Source organism: Typopeltis vanoorti, chromosome 23 (genome assembly GCF_054136105.1).
Source record: "Typopeltis vanoorti isolate ZY-2024b chromosome 23, IOZ_Tvanoo_1.0, whole genome shotgun sequence".
In the NCBI taxonomy this organism is placed as follows: Eukaryota; Metazoa; Arthropoda; class Arachnida; order Uropygi; family Thelyphonidae; genus Typopeltis; species Typopeltis vanoorti.
The window spans coordinates 61,867,688-61,890,610 of NC_143571.1; the positions used below are offsets into that span (position 1 = coordinate 61,867,688).

At 34.8% G+C, this 22,923-nt stretch overlaps 1 protein-coding gene across 4 annotated transcripts in view; it reads right to left on the minus strand.

Moving 5' to 3' along the window:
- LOC150093905 (lysosomal protective protein-like) overlaps nucleotides 1-22,923 on the minus strand; it is a 135,534-nt gene that overhangs the window by 52,352 nt on the left and 60,259 nt on the right. For all 4 annotated transcript variants that reach the window (XM_090413074.1, XM_090413078.1, XM_090413076.1 and 1 more), the window contains exon 5: nucleotides 2,947-3,038. In XM_090413074.1, coding sequence (XP_090269200.1) covers nucleotides 2,947-3,038 — 92 coding nt within the window. The remainder of the gene's footprint in view (nucleotides 1-2,946; nucleotides 3,039-22,923) is intronic.

Here is a 22,923-nt window from a genome sequence, read left to right on the forward strand (position 1 = left end):
TGGACACAGGAAGTTAAAGAGGCAGTGAAGGAAAAGAAGACTGCATATCAAAAGTTACTGGCAAATAAGTCAGCTTTTACTCTTACAGAATACAGAGACAAATGTAAGAAAGCTAAACAGTGTGTAAAACTAGCTAAACAAAAGTCATGGGAGGACTTTGGCAAGAATATAGAAAATAAATATCAAGAAGGTGGCAAAATATTCCGGAGGTTGTTCAAGAAGCTTAGGAATGGAGGAAAGAGTGCTGTAAAAGGAGTTAGAGATGATAAAGGTGACATGAAAACAGTAGAAAAAGAAATCCTTGAAGTATGGAGTAATTACTTTGAAAAACTGCTAAATGAAACAAGCAGTGATGACAGCACAGTGATAAAAAACACTGACCAGGCATGCAGTCCATACTTGAAGTAGAAAAAGCCATCAAAGGCTTGAAATGTGGAAAGGCAGCAGGAGTAGATGATATTCGACCAGAAATGCTGAAGTATGGTGGTATAAAGGTCTTACAGTGGCTGCACTGCATAGTTCAGAAAGCCTGGACAGAGGGACGAATTCCCGATGATTGGTGTAGAGCTCTCATAGTACCTATATATAAAAAGAGAAATAAAACTGAATGTGAGAATTACAGAGGTATTTCCCTTCAGAGTGTTCCTGGCAAGATCTATGATAGTATACTTGAGAAACGGTTGAGAAGAATTGTGGAAGAAAAGCTTGGTGAAGAACAAGCTGGATTCAGGCCAAATAGGGGCTGTCAGGATCAGATCTTCACTTTACGACAATTAGTCGAGAAAGCATGGGAATATAACAAAGATCTGTATCTAAGTTTTGTCGATTTGGAAAAGGCATATGACAAGGTGCCAAGAGAGAAGCTATTCAATACGCTGCAGTTATATGGTGTCGATGGGGCATTATATCAAGCAATACTTAGTCTTTATTTGAGTTGTGAGTCAGCAGTTAGAATTGAAGGAAGTACAGGAAGATGGTTTAATGTTAAATCTGGTGTGAGACAAGGATGACATTATCCCCTCTGTTATTCATTATTTATATGGATCACATTATGAAGGAAAGTGGTATTAAACCTGATATCAGAATTGGAGATGTTAATGTCAGCTCTTTGCTTTATGCAGATGATGTTATACTTCTAAATAAATCCGCTACAAGTCTGCAAGATTCTCCGACTAAATTGAATAACTGTTGTAATAGATGTGGTATGAAGGTCGACAATAAAAAGACAAAGACAATGAAAATAGGCAGAATCATTGAAAATGTCAACTGTGTTGTGAATGGAGAACCTGTGGAACAAGTAACATTTCAGCTACTTAGGTACGATTTTTACTGAAGATGGTAAATTAAATATAGAAATAGACAACAGAATCAGCAAAGCTGGTATGGTGGGAAGTCAATTGAATAAATTCATATGGAATAAAAGAGAAATTAGTCTGAACACTAAATTAGTTGTATACAAGACAGTGTTCAAACCAGTTTTAATTTATGGATCTGAGAGCTGGGTCAGAAGTAAAACACTTGACCAAAGTCTAGAGACTGCAGATATGAGAGTCCTGAGAAAGATTAGAGGCTTGAACAGATGGCATCAATGGCAATATCATATTAAAAATGAGGATATTAAGAAAGAACTAGATATTGTCAGCATCCAGCAATGCGTTAGCAGAGCTAATCTCAGGTGGTATGGTCACTTAAATAGAATGGGAGAGGAAAGATTAGCAAAACAAGTGTTCTCTGCCAGGTTGGCAGGAAAACGACCCAGAGGAAGACCAAGACATAGGTGGATTGATACGGTACAAAGTGCCTTAGACAATAGAAATATAAGATCTGATAATGTTGGAGTCTTGACAAGCAACAGACTGATTTGGAGGAAAATTGTAGATAGGAAGTTAGTAATGATGTAAACGTTTCATGTAGTACTATCATATCCTGTACACCCCTTGAGGGTACATGGCAGGAATTTGATGATGATGATGACTAAATTTATTAGTGTCACCTGTCTATAAATTCACTACTGAAAATACAACTGATTTTTTTTTTTCATAGTTGTATTTTTATTGATGCTTTTCATCTCAAATTTCCCATAAGAATTATTTAATTTGAATTAATTTAATTGAAAACATTTTCTCGTCTGTAAAGAACTGGGCTCAATATCTCCTGTGCTAACATTTAGACTGTGTTACTTGGAAATACCACTCTTCTTAAATATTTAGCCCATACCGAATATAAATCAGTGGAGATAAAGTAAAACCCTTCGTTACACCTGATTTAACACATCTTGTATCCCCCTTCAAATTCTGACATATTAGCCAAGTACCACTTTATACAGGGTTCCTTTCATACCATAAATGGACCACTGAATGGTTATAGGCAGTGTTTTAGATTTGTTACTTGGAAATTATGCTGTGATGTTATATCATTTTACCTTCTGCTCAAAAAAGAAAGTACAGCAATAGTTCTGAAGAATGCTAAACCAACCATAGGAGGTACCATGTGAATTTAAAAAAAAAGAAAAAGTTTTCTTGTATTCTAACATCAGTCATAGCAAGCACTATCAGTAAAACTATCAATAACATATGAAGAAATTCTGAATTATGGATTTGACTGATCAAAGATCAATAGATGTGATTTCAAAACTACAACCTGGAAAATTATTGAAATAATTCTGTTCAATAGTATAGTGATTTGCATAAGATAAATGGAAACCAAAGAACTGTTTGAATAAAAACATGTTAAGAATACTCCCAATGTGAGCCAAGAAGGGGTGGGGGGGGAGAATGAAACTGGAAAAGATGAAATTTTAGTATGATATGACAGAAATTATGAAAATTTTAAAATTATTTAAATTTGCAAATGATAGTTTACAAATGCAATTTTATTATGACTAAGCTTTACTAAGAATGTGTATGTACCAGTATTAAAAATGGACTGTGTATGGATTAAGCTTACCTTTTTCCTATTAGGCCATGATAATATGCAAAAAAGATAACTGAATTTTCAAGAAGAGATTTGTTTAGAAGTCCATTCCCAATAACAAAGCCCTAGACAAAACAGGTATATTACATATTTATTAAAAGACTAAGTACATTCATTAAAGCAGGTTATTTCAAAATTACTACATAAAAAATAAGAAAGCAGGTTATTGTAAACGGGGGGGGGGCTATTTATTTATTTATTTTTATATCTTGTATTTATATATTTTCCTTAATTGGCTTATCTTATCTCATCTTATCTCTGCGTCCACTCTATATATATACACGTTAATGCAATAATTATTATGTACTTCTAACTATTCTTCCTTATCACTCTTTGGTATCTCTTTATGCTATACTGCCTTCCGCACTTGCTTTCTTATTCTTTGAACACCAGAAAATTTATTTGATTAAAAGCTGCGAAACTGATGTCCGTTTTCTAGTAACAAGAAGTGTAAAATGCATCCAGTAGTTTTCCCATTACATTCAAATTATCCTTGATTAATTAATATCTGCAGTTGTGGTCTACTATCTATCCTTTACTATCCTTTTCCTGGGTTCCCGCTAATAGGCTCTAATATTTTTTCGAAACAGTGCATCAAAGAATTAAATATCAGGCAACACTCTATTAACATTTAAACAACACATTTATTTACCACAAAACAATTTATACTATTATTGCAATTAAAGAAAAATTTGCTTAGTTCAACAATCAGCTTAAAATGCCCTTTCAATTCATGAAAATTATGTCACAAAATTAACCACTCACTTCCAAATACAAGTTACTACTCTAAGCAATGGTACCTATTAATAAAATGTTACTTCTTAACTGTTATGCACATAAAAAATATCATTACACACAAAAGCTCTTTCCTTCTGATATCAAGATAATTCTATAGGCAAAATGCACCACTGACAAACAGTTACCCTCCGACTGTTGCACATATAAATTTCTATTAATTATTAAACATCTAATTTTCAACCATTAACTCTGCTCATTTTCATCAGCCTCAACTTAACAGTCTACTAATAAAGTTCTCCTATAATTCATGAAAATTGAATAAACGGATCAACTCACTTTATGGCTGCTACCCACTGTGTACTTGACTTCGAACTGGAGTCCTGACCGTTTTTTCCCGAATCAGGTTTTTCTCTCCTCCTTCACGCCAGCGATCGATTTACTGACGTTTCTGGGACGGTGTCCTGCTCTCGCCGCACTTCGGGCAAAGATTATCGGCTCGTGGAATGCTTGCATGCGCGTTGGACTAACGGAGCAATTTCTTCCCTCGGACAACAGCTCCCAGCAAAGATTCATTAATTTGTCATCAAATATCTGCTTTGCCTGGCAGATCAGCTCCTGTCATCTTTCTTTTAGATCACTGGCACGATTTCTCCTGAAGTCGCATCCTCGATGGCCTACATCTGATGGACAATTGCTGGCGACTTCTCGATAACGACCTCTCGACAACCGATGAGGAACTCTTGGAACCGATACTCGATCTTGTAGCCAACACCTTTTATTCACCTTCTTTCTATCCCTGCACGAAGATATGGGACCCCGAACATTTCGGTGCGGTCCCTTGTTCTTCCACTGACGCTGACCCTTTCTTTGTTCTTCTCGTGTACTCCTCTAATCCTATTTGATTTAGGCAGTGGACATTCATCTTAAGTTTGTCAGTCTGTTTAACACTGACTTTGAGTATTTACAGGTGCACTTCACAAATAAATTTTATGTCCTTATAAGGAGCTAACATATACAGTTTTCTGGTGGCAAGGTATTGCCTCAGTTCAACATATTCTAGAATTTGTCTTAGGGCAGCAAGTAAGGACAATTCCCATAGGGATTATTTACATTAACAAACTTTTAAACATACATAGACATACAGGTTATTTTTATAATATCCTTACAGGGCTTGACTTCTGTAAAAATTGATGTAAGGCTTTCTGGCATTATTAAGCTACATTAAATTTTTACATTATAAAAAGACTTCTAATGGGACTATATTGATCAAGTACATATGATAAACGAATATGCTTTACCAACTAGTTTCACCAACTGAGGTTGTTGACATCTTAAGGGTACATAACTGATGTAAGGCACTAAAAAGTAAAAAACTGTTACAAACTATAATCAACTGATTCAAATTATATTAGACAAAAGAACATAGCTCGTACAAAACATGCATTGAGCATGCATGATCTCACTTGTTATTTAGGAATGTGTTCTATGGTTGGTACTGTAATTCAGTTCTGGTGAGTTAAGAGATCTAATAAGGGTCTTCCAGATCATGGGCAAGATTAGTTCTTGGTTCCTGTTAAGGTTTTGTGTACAGCGGGCAACTGCTGTGGCTTCTTTAATAAATTGGGAGCGGAAATCCTCCTCTATACAAGGAATTGTGCTTCTATCCCACTCTATGACATGGTTCGTTCTTGAGAAGTGAAAAGCTAACCCCAATTTTTTCTTCTTTGTTATTATTGTCGTCACCAATGTGTTCTTTTTTACCTAATTTCAAGGCTCCTCGAAGTCTGGTGATATAATGCCACACGAGCAGGGTATGTTGTAAACTCCAGCATATTTGAAGAAAGGATGATTATCTTTTGGAGATCTTAAGAATTGTCTAATCGTTTCTGTAGGTTTAAAGGCCACTCTTATTTTATGTGGTCTAAGGAGTCTTGCAGTCTTATTTGAAACTGTCCCTAAGTATGGAAGAAATATAACGTATGTCATCTCGTTGTCTTTGTTGGGAGTCAAGAAAAAAAGGTTTTTAGAAAGTTATGTACTCTGAAGATGCCAACAGCCTTAGTTGGTGAAACTAGTTGGTAAAGCATAGTCGTTTATTATATGTACTTGATCAATATAGTCCCATTAGAAGTCTTTTTATAACTGTTATGGTCAAGAAAATTAACATTTTTTAACAAGAAAGCAGGTTATTTTATTTTAAAATGAAACCATCACAAGCAGCAAGAACAATTCTAATGCAGGAAACTAATATAAAATAAATATCAAGTGATCTGATCAAGTGATAAAATTTTTTCAGAAACAAAATAAAATGAAATAAATATGGCAATAACCTCATTCAACATATGCAGCATAATACAATGCACCAACAATTTATAAATTTCCTCTTTATTTATTTATTTTAATTAATAAAACATTAAAATATCTGGTTACAATTAAGGTAAGTCCTAAATTCAGTGCCTATACATAACGGTACACTAAATCTGCCTTGTTTAAACGGATTAAATTAATCAGTGATATGCACACTTAGTTTGTTATGCAATATAAAATGTCTTTTGATACGGTATTAATCCTGTTGAATTGGATTTAAACGGTATTGATGTGAACCCAGATCGATAAGAAAATAACCATTTATTAACTTAAAAGCTAATATTTCGCTAGTATTATACAAACAAAGTTTGTTACAAATGCGAGACAACCATAACCCAGTGTAACAGTGGGGCTAAAATAAGTAATTGCAGCGTGCAACACAAGACTAAAGTCCTAATACGGTGCCATCTAAGTTAAATATATAAAAAAAAAAAAAATAGCAGTCCAAAGTTTTGAAAAAAATAAAATTAAATTAAATAAATATTAATTATTTGGATGACTGTCTCCCAAATCTTTGGTAGATTTAGATAGCCATACTTGTTGAAGTATGGCTGTCTAAATTTGGAGTATGTTTTAAGGCTTCTGTTGATGCCAGAACAACATCTCTAACTTGTAGAAGCTTCTGTGCAGTACTTTTGTTTTCCCAATCGATCCTGTGTGCCGGGGTATCCAAAGCAAGGTCTGCCAGACCTGACTTGCCATAGTGTAAGTGCCGGATATATTTTTTGTGTTCACTGAGGCGGATGTTCACAGTTCTTCCTGTCTGTCCGTAGTAAGCTCGATGACATGAAGAGGGCACTTCATAGACTCCTGGATGTGATAAAGGAGGTGAATCTGTTCTTAGGTGAACGGATGAGAGTTGCCAATTTCACATAAGGTTTAAATATGGTGTGCAGTTGGTGTTTGTTAAGCACCCTAGATATCTTTTCAGATGTGCCTTTAATGTATGTGATGGTGATAGTTTTGTTGTAGTTTTCTGCAGTAGATAGGGGGGGGGATTTCAAGTTAGTATTTTATCTATTTTATGGGGATTATAGCCATTGGTTAGGAAGGTGTGATGCAGGTGAGAAAGTTTAGCATGAGAGCAATGTCATTGGAACAGATTGCTCTAGCTCCATGGGTTAGTGTTTTTAAGATACCATATTGTTGAGAAGGGTGATGGTGTGATTGTTTCTGTAAATATCTCCATGTATGTGTGGGTTTTCTGTAAGCCGAAAATAATAAGGAACTTTCTGGAAGAAGTGTGATCAGTGTGTCCAGGAAGGGCAGGCAGTCATTAGTTCTAGTTCCATTGTAAAGTGGATTTTAGGGTACTGGTTATTTAGATGCACTAAAAATGTATTCAATGTGTCTGGACCATGTGGCCAAATAGCAAACATCATCAACATAGCGTAGCCAGAGACTAGGTTTGAGAGTGCCTGTGTTGATAGCTAGCTTTTCCAGATGTTCTATGTAGAAGTTGGCTAAGGGGAAAGGGGAGAAGGGGGAATCCCATAGCTGTCCAATCTACAATTGTTTGTATATTTTCCCTTTCCACGTAAAATAACCTGCCTGTACTGTTAATTTAAATAGCTGAAATATATCAGGGGGAAATTGTGAATTTAGTAAGCTAAGTGTTTCAGTCAATGGTACGTTAGTGAATAATGAGGTGATATCAAAACTCACCTTTAGGTCTGAACTATTTAAGGTGTGGTTTTCTAAAATACTTTTTATGTGGGTAGAATTTTCAACAAAAGAGGGAGTTTGTGCAAGTGGCTAGAAGTTTGGCTAAATGTTTAGCTAGTTTATATATAGGAACTGTTTATACTATCTACAATAGGGCATAAAGGTGTACCTTGTTTGTGAATTTTTGGAGCTCCAAAAATTCACAAACAAGGTCACTGTTTAACATGGTACAAACAAATAACTACTGTTTTTTTTTAAAACTTAGATGGCACCGTATTAGGACTTTAGTCTTGTGTTGCATGCTGCAATTACTTATATTAGCCCCACTGTTACACTGGATTGTGGTTGTCTCGCATTTTAAGTTAATAAATAGTTATTTTCTTATCAATCTGTGTTCGCATCAATATTGTTTAAATCCAATTCAACTTGTGTGACAAACACATAAGCCTATCCACGTGTATTAATCCTGGACAGTTTTTATATTGAAGTAAATTCAGTTATGTATAACTGTCATTTTCTATCATGTATCCTGAAGAGGTTGACAAGATAATGCAGGAGTCTAACTTAAGGTTTCATTACTATTTTCCTGCAAATAATTTTCTTAAAGATTAGTCTGTTATTTTTCAGGTCTCCACAGTAGTCATCTCTTAGATTAAAAAAAAATTTTTTTTTTTAAAATGCTTACTGCATCAATCTGCCAATATCTTGGTTTTCTTCTGTATCATCATTTTTTTTTCATATGCTCCATTCCATGCCAGCGACATAAGTCAGAGTTCATTGGAATCACATTCAGTTATTCCAAGTAAATTTAAATTTACTTGGAGATTCATGTTTCCGTCAACGGCAATAACTCTGCATTCAACGTGTCAGCCGATGAATGATGGTTTTTACATATTATCCTTTGTAGAACCCTATAGTCAGGTTCAGTGAGTGCCGTGGGTATGGTATCAGTGACTGTTGACCTGGTATGGTCCAGTTTTTCAACAATTTGCCGAACAGATAGGTTTGCAACATGGCATCCTATCACAATGTCTCTTTTGAACTCTGTCAGTTCCCTTCTCACAGCCATTTCACCCAGACACAGTTGCACTGACTTGGGAGCATCATATTCCTCCAATTTAAACTGGCTACTAACACATGACTCGTTACATCACATGATGCACCTTGTCCATAGAGGTGTCCAGTGCCATGCTGAGGGTAGGAAGCGCCCTTGTGCAAAACGTTTTCAGCGCCCCATAAAATAAGTTTCAATGAAAAAGTTTTGGAAAAATTTTACTTTGTTAAAAGTACAAAACAGTTTATATGCATACATAAAAATAAATTTTATTTAACATTGTAATCACTAAAATTCTTTAATAAGGAATTTTTAATAATAAAAATTTTCAAAAATGTTTATTTGGTTAATATATAAATACAACAGAAAATTACTTTTATTTTAATATAAAAAGAAATATTATTACATAACAAAGATAATTGGGAGATATGTAACTATATAACAATTAGGATAAATGTAGATTTATTTTACATATTTGTCTTGCTTTAGCTACCACAAAATTTTTAGTAATATCTTTAATGTCTAATATTATTTTCAATTGATATAATCGATAAACCGTTAGATGCTCTCCAGACATTGTTGATCACAAATAATTTTTTATTAGTTTCGGTTTTGAAAAACTTTTCCCCTGATGCTATGGATATTGGTAATGTTAAATAAATACGCATTACAATCACAGTATTCAGAAACATGTCGGTTAATTTATTTTCGTATATATAATTTAAAACATCTTGAGGACCAACTCTTTTTTAATAAAACATTGCAAAGTTTTCAATTCCTCAAATAAAGTTGTACCATCAATATCGCGATTGTTGGAATCTTGATTGTCACTCAGTTTTAAGTGCAAATCTTTACAATGTTTCATTAAATCTTCATCGCTCCAATCTTTTAATTTGTAGTGAGGACTCTTATAACTTTAAAGTCCTCACTACATTGTTTTAAGAGTACGAATCTTTCTGTGACCGAAGTTATTGTCATGTCTAAAATTGCGAAGAAACAATTTATTTTAAAATTTTGTTTAGTATCATACATCATTTCATCTGATGATTCGTAACCAAACATTTTTGTTTTTGTTATTTTACGAATGTCTTGAAAAATAGGATCAATATTAAGATCGTTTGCTACTTCTTTTGCAGTTCTAATAATATTTTCAAATTATTGGTCTGTTCCACGATTATTTAATTCTTGTATAACATAATCAAGATTTTCTGTAATTTTTCCTATATTCCTATGTCGGATTCTACATTATTTTGCTTGCAAAATTTACAAGACTTAAGATTTTGTACCAAAAGATGAACAGAGCAAATAAATTTAAATGAATAAATCTTTGAAATTAAGTTGTCTACCTGAACTCTAGAATCGATATCTTAAGTTTCATCTTCCATAATATCAAAAAGAGCCTGGTAAATTTCCTTGATATTATTTTTAAGTGGCTTTATTGCTTTATTTTTTAATTTATACAATTTTCACTGAGTCGATGCTTACCCTGCGAAATAAAATCTGTGGTAATATCGATAAACTTTCACTTCAAACAAATTATAATAAAACTAGTGATGTATTAAGTTTAAAATATTGTTAGATTATTAAGAATTCATAATAAATTGACTGATTTTAAATTTCATTTTTATTGCACTAACTATAATTTGTAATTGTGTAATTTATATCCCCTCTCCAACCAAAAGGCTGCGGGTTCGAATCCTGCCATGGGCATGGATGTTTGTGATTGTCTTTGAAAATACTAGTGATTGTGGTGGGAGGTAGATGGCGTTGGTGTTGTTGCAGTTCGTTGTAGTAGGTGGACTGAGAGAGTTGCAGAGTAGGTGCCCTCCCTTGATGAGTCTTTGAACTCCCTGGAGGTGTCGAATAATAATAATACTTTATTTTTGTCTCTGATAAATTGCATACATATGATATAGAATTTAAGCAGTGATACTACATTTTCTTTCATTTGATTCAAGAGCAATTTCTAATTATAATTTGCATAATGTGCAATACTATAACAGGATAATTCTTGTGTTATTAGTTACAATTATAATATCACCATAATTTATGTGTACTATTGTTAAAGTTAACATTGCAATGTAAAACTGTAACATTGCATGTTAAAACTTAAAGTTTTTTTTTTTTTTTAAAGTTTGACAAAATATGACCATTCATGTGAATAATATATTAATGTTTAATTTCAATAATTTTTTTTAACTGTAATAACATTTTGTTTATCATAATATTGGTTATTTACATATATACAATAAAGCGCTATTACAATTTCTGTTCTGTACAAAATGTAGTACAGTGATTTTTTTTTTTTTTACGCAGCCTATATACATATACACAATTTGTAATAATAATAATAATAAAATAATAATTGTTTTTGTTTCTTCTGTTTCTTTGGAAGGCTTTTCTGATTTCTTCCTCGAAGCTTTGCAGAGCTTATCTGAGGAAGATAATAGATGGCAGTCGTTTCACGGTTATGTTTCTACACCGGTCGAGGTCGTTAGCCAGATGTTGATTTTAATGTTTGTTGGTACGTGCTTGGGATACTTCAACTACTATTACACAGTTTTACTTTTTTGTTGCGAGCATGGTTGGATTTGGACATGATGTTTGTTTGTATCCTTGTAGTGGTGTTTTTTTGAGAGGGGTGTGTGTGTGTGAGAGAGAGGGGGGTAACAGGAATTGCTCTAATTTTCATTCTCGCTATATTTACATAGCGCCTGTTTCAGATCTGCATGTCCCTAGGTTTCTGTCATCGAACGGCAGTTTGTTTATCATGTCAGGTACACAGAAGTTTTGGGCGGCTTTGCCGTGGTGATTGTTATCTGATATGTTGTTCTGTAGTAATGTTTTAACATGACTGTGTAGTGGCATAAGTGTTTCACCTTAAATATTTCGTGTTCAGTCCGTTCTGCCTGCATAAGCGTGGGTTGTTCCCAGAATATCAGTTTTACCATTTTATCTTGCAACCATTGTAACCTGTTAAGTCTGTAGTTTGTACTGAATGCATATGATGTGATTGCATATCTTAAAATGTTTTCACATAATGCTTTATAGATTAGTATTTTTATGTGTGTTGGGGCAATGTCTTTTAATCTGTATAGTTTGCTTGCTATTATCCTAAGCTTGGTGTGTAGGTAGTTTATATGGCTATTCCAACTTTGATCAGCATCGAAGTGAAGTCCAAGATAGCGTGTTGTTTTCACCTGTGTGATGGTTGTGGTTTTAGGTTCAGTGCTTTGTGTATGGGAGGATGAATGTTGGATAGTGAGGTATTTAGTTTCTACGGGAAGGGTTTGGGGGTTTTTGAATATCATTAGCTTTGTTTTTCCAGGTTTATATATATGCCATTTTCGGTTAACCAGTTAGTGATTTGATTGATGTCGTGTTGCATATTTGTGTAAGCGATATTTGCATTGTTGTGAACGGATACTATGGCTGTAGCGTCTGCATACTGGAAGATTTTACTTTTTAGGGGAAGATGGCTTATGTCATGTGTGTATATGTTAAATAGAATGGGAGATAGGACAGCTCCTTGCGGTACTCCACAGAGTTACCGGTACCTCTTTTACTGGTAAAAGGTTACCGGTATGCTGATCCTATATGTGTAATGTGCTTCCTGTTTTTCCTGTATGCTTTTAACCACTAAAGTAGACGAACTCCTATTCCGATATGCATTAGCTTCGCTAACAAGGTGTTGTGTGTTAGTGTGCCAAATGCTTTTGTTAAGTCAATGAATACAACTAATGTTATTCTGTTTTTATCCAATGCAGCGTTTATTAGGTCTGTGAAATCTTCCAGGAGTGTTACTGTTCCTTTATTCTTTCGAAAGCCATATTGTGTTTTGGATATGATTTGAAAATTTTCAACGTATGGGGAGAGTTTGCAGTGCACGATGCACTCCATGATTTGGTTGATTACAGACAACGTGGTGATGGGTCTGTAATTACTTATGTTTCTTTTTCCATGTTTGTGTATTGTGAGATTAATGTAGTCTTTAGTGTTTCAGGTATGTGTCCCATTTCGAAGATTTCATTTAACAGTTTTTGTATAACTGGACATAGGTTGGTTGAGTGTTTCTTGATGTCTATTGGTCTGATTCCATCTATCCCCGGTCCTTTGTTACGGTTAATTTGTTGAATTGCAAAGGATAGTTCTTTTGCTACTGTGGGGAACCACATCGACTGGATTGTTCACGGACCCAGTGGAGAATGTTCGTTTGTGTGAGGAAAGGTTGTTTCTTGTAGTTTTTGGACAGAGTTCACGAAGTGCTGATTAAAGTTGTTTGCCAACTGTTTGAGGGATTTGTGGTAACAAGCACAGCTGTTTTATTGTTTCTGAAGCTGTGGTTCTGTGTATATTGTCCAGCATTTCATTAATCAGGTGCCAAGTTTCCTTTATGTCGTTCTGAGCTGTTGTTAATTTGTTGCTGTAATATTTTTTTTTTGCCGTTCTAATCTGTGTTGCTAGGAGATTCCGTTTTATTTTGTATTCAGTTTGTAAAGCGATATTGTTTGGCGACTTCTTAAGTTGTTTCCATTAGGCATCTTTTCTTTGTATGTCTGTTAATATGTTATCTGTTATCCATGGATTCTGTTTCGTTTGGGAGCACATTTTTATTTTTGTTAATGCTTTGTTATATATTTTATTAAATGCAAGTTTAAGGTTATTATATACAGCTTCAGCAGAGTCTAAAGATGATATCTGCACCCGGTCTGTTTTTCTGATTTCGTCCTTTACTATTGTTTCGTTTAGAATGCTATAATACAGTTTTGTAGTCTCAGTGAGTTTTATGGGTTCTGGTACAGTGTGTAACTGTGAAATAATGGTCTGCCAGTTTGCATGTTACGACGGCTGCTGTGTGGCTGTTTGGAGGGGTCCGTATGTTTATTATATGGGCACTGCTTTAACAATAGTACACGTAAAATATGGTGATATTATAATTGTAACTAATAACACAAGAATTATCCTGTTATACCATTGCACATTATTAAAATTATAATTAGAAATTGCTCTTGAATCACAAGAAAGAAAATGTAGCATCATTGCTTAAATTCTATATCATAAGTATGCAATTTATCAGAGACAAAAATAAAGTATTATTATTATTTAAAAATAATAATAATAAAATCATATAATAACATAGTACGATATAATTCAAGAATAAGAAAATTTGTATATATAATTCTATTATTTCCCGTGGTGAAATGGCACCCCTCACTTCAAGTGCTCTTGTGAGGGGCACAATCTACACAACCGCATGGCGCAGCCCTGCTGGGGGTGCCATCGACTTCTTTCCAAGTGTGTGTGTACATACACTATCTACCAATAACTGTCTGGACATTTTAGCAATTTACAATTGATACCAGCAGGTGAACAATAATATCAGGTATGTCCACCTTTGGGAGAGAGGCTTTCCACCCAATGTGCAGCAGACATCAGGTGGAGTTTGTCTCCATTCCTCCATCAAAGCAGTAGTTCAGCGACAGATTGAGGATGTACTGCTCTGGATCCCTCAATTTCCAGAACTCCAGAACAGCATAACAATTGTTTAATACTGATCTCTTCTTACATTCCATAACAGATGAAGCTTTGTAGCATGGGGCATTGTCAACTTGATAGTAATACGGGTCCATCCCATAAAAACTCCACAGTGTAGGCAGTATCTGATTATCCAGAATATCATGGAACCACAGACGACCAGTAGTCCCACCTCCAAACCAGCAGAATGTATCCCACACCATTACTCCTCCACCACCAAACTTTACTCTGGGTACAACACACTTTGGTAACAAGCATTCACCAGGCTGCCTCCACACCCTGCCTTCAGACTGGAATCTTGATTCATCACTCCAGAGTACCATTTTCCACTGATCAATTATCCAGTTTACACATGCTCTTTGCACCTAAGTCAGATGAGCTGCCTTGTTCGTTGTTGTGATGTTCAGCTTGTGTGCCACTGCTCTTTCATGGAAATCCAGTAAACGAATTTCTTTTCATACAATATTAGTGCCCATCATGGTGTTACTGGTGCTCTGGAACTCATCAAGGATGGTCTGTGCCAATTGTAAAAGTTTTTGCATGCCACCCATTTTAACAGCTTCCTAACCCTGTCTGTCATTTTTGGCAGCCATTCTGGGTGTTTTCCTGCACTAGTGATGCCAGAATGTCTCCATTTCTTGATTACATCGCCAACCATTGATTTTGGATGCTCAGCTGAGTGGCAATGGCATGTAGGGATATGCTACCAATGTGAAATCCCATGACAATGTAAAATCTCTTGCAAAAAAATTTTTGCTTTTCTAATTATTCACAATCAATTACATATGTTTTTCTTTCTAAATATTTAGTGATATTTAAAGAATAATGTGTTACATAAAATGTTACTAAAAGTGCATATTCATTGTCTGCATGTAAAGCTGTCAGTAGGGATTAAGCCAGATTAGCGATGGCAAAACACTAACCAAAGTTGTTCTGCCTGATGTCAATTCTGCTCGATCAGTCAACCGTTGATGACCGATCGGACAGAATTGACGTCATCGAGGCTAATCCCGAAAAGAAAGCAATAGAGAACAAAAGGTGACAATTTTGCATAAAAGGAGATCGTGGCCCTTAGCTCAGAGCTTTTCTTTTCCGGTCATCATCGGGGCTTTTTCTTCCGGTCATTATCAGGGCTCTTCCTTCAGCTCATCGCCAAAGCTTTTCTCCCGTTGAATGCTGTAGAACCTATGCCTCCAGATCGCAGCAGACCAATTCTGTGTTGAATGTCCAACGGAGGAAAGGTCTACTAGCAATTGCCTATGGTCCACGCAGCCAGGAAGTTTATCAAAAGAAGATACTAAACTCCTGAACAAAAGTACGCTGTATTTTGGACTCTTTAATTTTGGTCAATATGTAAGTAGGCTATAATTTTGCAATTAGAAAGAAAGTTTATCTCGAATTTGCAAATGTGCCTACAAGAAATCGTATAAAAGGCGGTAACTAAGTCACAAAGTTTTGTGGGAATATTATTAGAGAAATTGTCTGTTAAGGCTGAGAATGTGCACTTTGTTAAATATAGGGAGCTGTACTATTCAGAATTGATGTATAGTCATTATACATCAATTACAATTACATTATAATCAATTACAAATACTGACATAAATATAGGCTATTGTTGTGTCCCCCTTTTATCATCCTATAATTGTTAATTTTTCTTACAAGTATATTTTTTATCCTGTTTGTAACAAATTTCTTACTATATGTGATATCACCTAAATACAAGGTATCTAAGCTCTTGCTCCCCTTAGTGTCCTAAAACACATTTATATTTTTTAGCTGTGCCATTTAGAACATTTAGTTTATGAAAAGAATCAAAACAAGAAGCAATTTCTTAAATATGTTTAGGTGTGAAACAATTATGCAGTCGTGACCTTGAACTCGCAACAATACATTAAAATTCGTTAAAACTTAATTCAATACTAAGCTGAAGCAATACAAACAAAACACAAATGATAGGTTATAAAATTCTATTTGGGAAGGGTGATTATACTGCCACAAAGGACTCCACACATACAATAAAAGGATATCCTCTCAAATGTTAACAATTGACTAAAACTTCTGAGCACAATATTATGATACAATACCTTAATTAAACACAATTAGTTTACACACGTTAACTCACGAGAGTAATATGGGTTAAACAGTCCTATCGCTACAATAGTAACCACATTCAATTCTTCAAACAGCTCTCAGACAAAATATAGATGATATGCATAAGTTTCTAGACACACGATTATTTATCTATTAACACTGACAAGCTTATTCTCTTTCTATTCATAAATGCACTAAAGTCCTAGTTCAACTCTTGTCCAAGTCTTTCAACTGATTGGTAACTGAACTACAATCACTGCTACATTAAGATTTGAAATAATATAAGATTTTACTATACCGTTTGATAAGAATCTTCTATACTAGTCTCTGTTCTTACTCATCTGTCATCTCTGAGGACGAATTCTTGTGTAGTGTACCATATCCAAGATTTCTCGGATCAAGGTAGGCCTTCACATCTTCAGCACATCAAGCTTCTTCCAAGGAAACACAATGGATCTCCGATTCTGTAGTCGTGAGATTCACTATGCGGGCACCTACTTTTCCACAGATTTTCCTTTTTTTTTGTCAAGAACACGGATGATATAACATGCAGTAGTTACCTTCCTTCTCAGCTGTACGGCGTCCCTCCTTTCTATAATAAGGAATTGGGATCGAAATCCCGCTTATTTTGTTCCTTGTCGTGGCGGAAGGAAAGAACTCCTGACCGTCACTCAGGAGGAAAACCACATAAGACAACCCATATAAAGACTGGAAAACCCAGAGAGAGCCCATGTGTATGGGTGTGTGTGGGGGGGTTCCTAACCCCTTTATACCATGACCCTACCGGCACCTTCTGCAATTAATCCTCCTCCCCCGATGTATGGATACGCTTTCTGTAACCAGTTAGGGTGGTATTTTTCTGCCGAAATTCCCGCGGGCCGTGTGCATGTGACTGACTCGTGGCGATGTCTAAATTTGGGAACTTTGACCTTGGACCTTACCTTGTTTCTTGCTAATGCTGTGAGTCATATTTACCAAAAATTTTGAAGAATTGACATAAATTTATTATCCCTTGTTTCAATTGTTTAACAACAAGCCTTTACATGCAAATTCTTATGACCAATATTCTGTAAGTAAATTATCTTATTTTCATCATATTACAACAAATTTTCTTATGTGAATTAACAAATATTCTCAGTTGTATTTCACGCTTAGATGCAAGTATATTTTTCCTTTTCGTTAAAGGTTCCTACTTGTTAAATTGTGATCAAAATAAATTCTTTTAGTAACTTTATTAATAACAAACTTTAACACTATATTTATGTCAGTATTTGAAGAAAGGATTTTATTTAATCCGTCTACACAGTGTGGAAGAATGTACATAGTTTATGTTTAATGAGATTACTCAGTGACTGGGAATTCTGTCATACAGATTGCATTACCTGTTTGAAAGAAAGGTTAAGTGTGATAATTGCTCTCTAGTGTAAATGTACTTCTTGTGTAGTGAACTAAATGTTTTTTTTTTTTTGTTTTGTAACTACCCGATCTGTTCTTTTGGGTAATGCACTATCTCCAAAAAATGCGAACCTGTGGGCATAATAAGATATGAGTCACGACTTACATCATATAGAGAATTAATATATATATATATATTTGTGATTAATTCCTGTTTTTCTCACCCTAACTTTCTAATAAAATTTAATCAAATTAGATGGCACAGGCGAAAAAAAAATTTCCTAATATGATTTTGCAAGAGAGTGGGGGATTGCACACATCAGACTTACTTATAACACAAAGTTTGTTTAATAGTGGGTGGGGGCGGGCAAAAATTGGTTATGATAAGATTAACCTTGAGAGGTTTATGTTAAAGTAGTTTATAGTCCTAACTTAGTGAAGCAGAATAAAGTATAGTAAGAGTTGAGTTAAGACATAGTCAACGTTATTTATCAATGGCACAGACATATATTTAAATTAACATAATTTAACAATGACACTTCTCTCAAAGTCACTAAGTTTACGTAATATATTGGGATACCACCTGTATTCAACTGCTATTATGAAATACTGCTTCCTACTATCTGTCCACCGGTTTTTATGTTATTAACAAACCCACAGGGCTCCATAACTTCAAATAACTGGGGTATTCGGGATTATTGGTAAATAGTGTGTGTGTGCAGGGCCGCAGAGAGAAATTTTCGGGCCCATGACAAGTCTGTGGTCAGGGCACCACTTAAAAAAGTGCATCACCTTTGTTTAATAAAAAAAGTCATATAAAACATTAAACATTAATTTAAAAGAAGTGTATAATAAATTCAAAATTCGATACATTACATCATACAAAATACAAACATTAAATAAAAAGAGAATTTTTAAATTTTTATTGCCTAATCCACTTCCTCACTTTATGGTTAGCAAAATATTTAATCACCTCGTCATAATCAATTTTCATTGCCAGGTCATGTTCTATTGATAGCAAAGCTAGGCTGTTTAATCTTTCCTGGAGCATTGATGATCTACTGAAGCTCTTCATTGCTGAAAGTTTACTAAATGCTTTTTCACCTTCGGCAACTGTTACTGGCATTGTGCAAAAAAATTCTGATTGAAGTATATATTTTGGGAAACACACCATGAAGTTGAAATTTATAAATGGTATTTAATAAATCTAGTCCTGGTATAACATCTTTAAACGTGGCATTACAAATCTTTTTATGTGATAGATTTCGTCTTTCAGAGATGATGTTAAGTCTTTCAAATATTTATTTATTAAATTACTGCACGAATCAGAAATTTCTTGGTGATTCATTGTTTGAAAATTTATTATTGGTGAAAATAAATTCTGAATGTTTTTTAAAGTGAAACAATTGTATCCACTGGATACAATTATTTCCCGGGCCCGATGGTTGGGCACTTTTCAATGCCGGGCCATTGATAAAAGTCTCAGATGTCGCTCCCTCTCGGCGGCCCCGTATGTGTGTAAAGAAAGAGAGAGAATGTAAAGTGATGCTCCTGCAGATTGTTATCTATGAAATGCCCTGTTTTATTAAAGTATAGAAGAAGACAATTACAAAAAACCTAGTAAACACCACGGAGGGAAAGAGGAGACTGTTTATCCTTGGTGAAGGTAACACAACAAAGATGAATGATACGACACCAAGTTATATTTTTAGGACTTTTGAAGTTGGATTAGAGTTTCACAATGTAGAGGGACTGGAACTCTACATATGGGGTAAGAGTTCTTAAGAACAGGTTTGTGTGATCTATGACAGTGGTGGCGAACCTTTTTATGTGCGCGTGCCATAAGTTTACAAATTGAGTTGCTGACATGCCAGCTGCATGCCAAAAATTTGCAAATCAAGTTGCTGATGTGCCGGGCAGTTTTTAATAGAGGAAAAATAAATTGAAAATTAATTAATAATATATATATATATATATATATAATATTTATAAATAATTTAATTATTTATAAGTTTATATATAATATTTTATTTTATTTATAATATTTATCATTATCATCAAATTCCTGCCATGTACCCTCAAGGGATGAGTAGGATATTATAGAAATATTATAAAATTTACATCATTATTAACTTCCTATCTACAATTTTCTTCCAAATCAGTGTGTTACTTGTCAAGACTCCAACATTATTAGATCTTATATTTCTATCCTCTAAGGCACTTTGTACCGTATCAATCCACCTATATCTTGATCTTCCTCTGAGTCGTTTTCCTGCCAACCTGACAGAGAACACTTGTTTTGCTAATCTTTTCTTGCCCATTCTGTTCAAGTGACCATACCACCTGAGATTAGCTCTGCTAACGCATTCCTGGATGCTGACAATGTCAAGTTCTTTCTTAATATCCTCATTTTTAATATGATATTGCCATTGATGCCATCTGTTCAAGCCTCTAGTCTTTCTCAGGACTCTCATATCTGCAGTCTCTAGTCTTTGGTCAAGTGTTTTACCTCTGACCCAGCTCTTAGATCCATAAATTAAAACTGGTTTGAACACTGTCTTGTATACAGCTAATTTAGTGTTCCGACTAATTTCTCTCTTATTCCATATGAATTTATTCAATTGACTTCCCACCATACCAGCTTTGCTGATTCTGTTGTCTATTTCTATATTTAATTTACCATCTTCAGTAAAAATCATACCTAAGTAGCTGAAATGTTTTACTTGTTCCACAGGTTCTCCATTCACAACACAGTTGACATTTTCAATGATTCTGCCTATTTTCATTGTCTTTGTCTTTTTAATGCTGATCTTCATACCATTACAACAGTTATTAAATTTAGTCAGAGAATCTTGCAGACTTGTAGCGGATTTATTTAGAAGTATAACATCATCCAATTAAAGCAAAGAGCTGACATTAGCATCTTCAATTTTGATATCATGTTTAATACCACTTTCCTTCATAATGTGATCCATACAAATAATGAATAACATAGGGGATAATGTAGATCCTCGTCTCACACCAGATTTAACATTAAACCATCTTCCTGTACTTCATTCAATTCTAACTGCTGACTTACAACTCAAATAATGTATTGCTTGATATAATGCACCATTGACACCATATAACTGTAGCGTGTTGAATAGATTCTCTCTTGGCACCTTGTCATATGCCTTTTCCAAATCAACAAAACTTAAATACAGATCTTTGTTATATTCCCATGCTTTCTCGACTATTTGTCGTAAAGTAAAGATCTGATCCTGACAGCCTCTATTTGGCCTGAATCCAGCTTGTTCTTCACCAAGCTTTTCTTCCACAATTCTTCTCAACTGTTTCTCAAGTATACTTGCATAGATCTTGCCATCAACACTCAGTAGGGAAATACCTCTGTAATTCTCACATTCAGTTTTATTTCTCTTTTTATATATAGGTACTATGAGAGCTCTACACCAATCATCGGGAATTCGTCCCTCTGTCCAGGCTTTCTGAACTATGCAGTGCAGCCACTGTAAAACTCTTATACCACCATACTTCAGCATTTCTGGTCGAATATCATCTACCCCTGCCTTTTCACATTTCAAGCCTTTGATGGCTTTTTCTACTTCAAGTATGGACATGTATTCTTGACTGCATGCCTGTTGAGTTTTTTTTTTTATCACTGTGCTATCACTGCTTGTTTCATTTAGCAATTTTTCAAAGTAATTACTCATACTTCAAGGATTTCTTTTTCTACTGTTTTCATGTCACCTTTATCATCTCTAACTCCTTTTACAGCACTCTTTCCTCCATTCCTAAGCTTCTTGAACAACCTCCGGAATATTTTGCCACCTTCTTGATATTTATTTTCTATATTCTTGCCAAAGTCCTCCCATGACTTTTGTTTAGCTAGTTTTACACACTGTTTAGCTTTCTTACATTTGTCTCTGTATTCTGTAAGAGTAAAAGCTGACTTATTTGCCAGTAACTTTTGATATGCAGTCTTCTTTTCCTTCACTGCCTCTTTAACTTCCTGTGTCCACCAGAGAGTTCTAATTTTTTTATCCTTACACACAACCTCACCACATGCCTCTCTGGCAGAATCAATCAATGTTTTCTTCAGAGTTTGCCACTGAATCTCCAAAGTTTGATTCATGTTCTCAAACTCTTTCATTTTCTTTTCAATAATCTTTCTGTATTTTAGTCTAGAGTTCACATCTGAGAGCTGCTCAACTTTTATTCGCTTTAAAACTTTCTTACATGTTATTCTTTTCAATATGAAATTCAATTTTATCCTGCTCAAGACTAAATAGTGATCACTTCCAATTTCAAATCCTCTGTACACTCTGGTGTCCTGCACCAGGGAGAAAACATCACTATCAACAATAACATAGTCAATGAGACTTTTCTTATTCCTAGCGCCTCTTCTCTCCATGTGAATTTGTGCACATTTTTATGTTGGAACATGGTGTTAGTAATAACCAGTCCATGTCCTGAGCAGAAATTCAACAGATATTTGCCATTATTATTAACTTTGCTCTTTTTTCCAAATTTTCCCAAAATATTTCTGTGTCTCTCACAATCATTTCCTACTCTGCTATTTAGATCCCCAACAAGGACCAACTTTTCCTTTCTCATTGTGTCAGTTGCTTTCTCTAAAGCATCAAAAAATTCCTCCATAGGCACAAGCAAGTCTCATTGTCCAATTCCCCATTCTGATATTAGCCCACATCACTCTACTTGAGACTGCCTGCCATTCAAGAAGATTCGCCTCATATTTTGTGTTGAATACTATGGCTACTCCTTCTTTTCCTTGATTGTCATTGCCTGAATATAACATTTTGTATTTATTGCTCAGAAAGATCTCACCAGTTTTTGTCTTTTTTTGTTTCAGTCACCCCTATTGTGTCGATCTGGTACTTATCTAATTCCTCAGCTAGCTCCATTTCTTTGCCATTCAGGCTTCTTACGTTGATAGTACCGATCTTTAACTCTGGTGATTTTGAGTTAGGGTGTGTTTTCAGATTTGTTCCAGTAGCTGACTTTTCGTTGTTCACCCCGGTTCCCTGGCGAAAACAACGACGGCCTTGTTTAACCAGGCGACGCCCCAGCCAGCATGAAATTTTGTC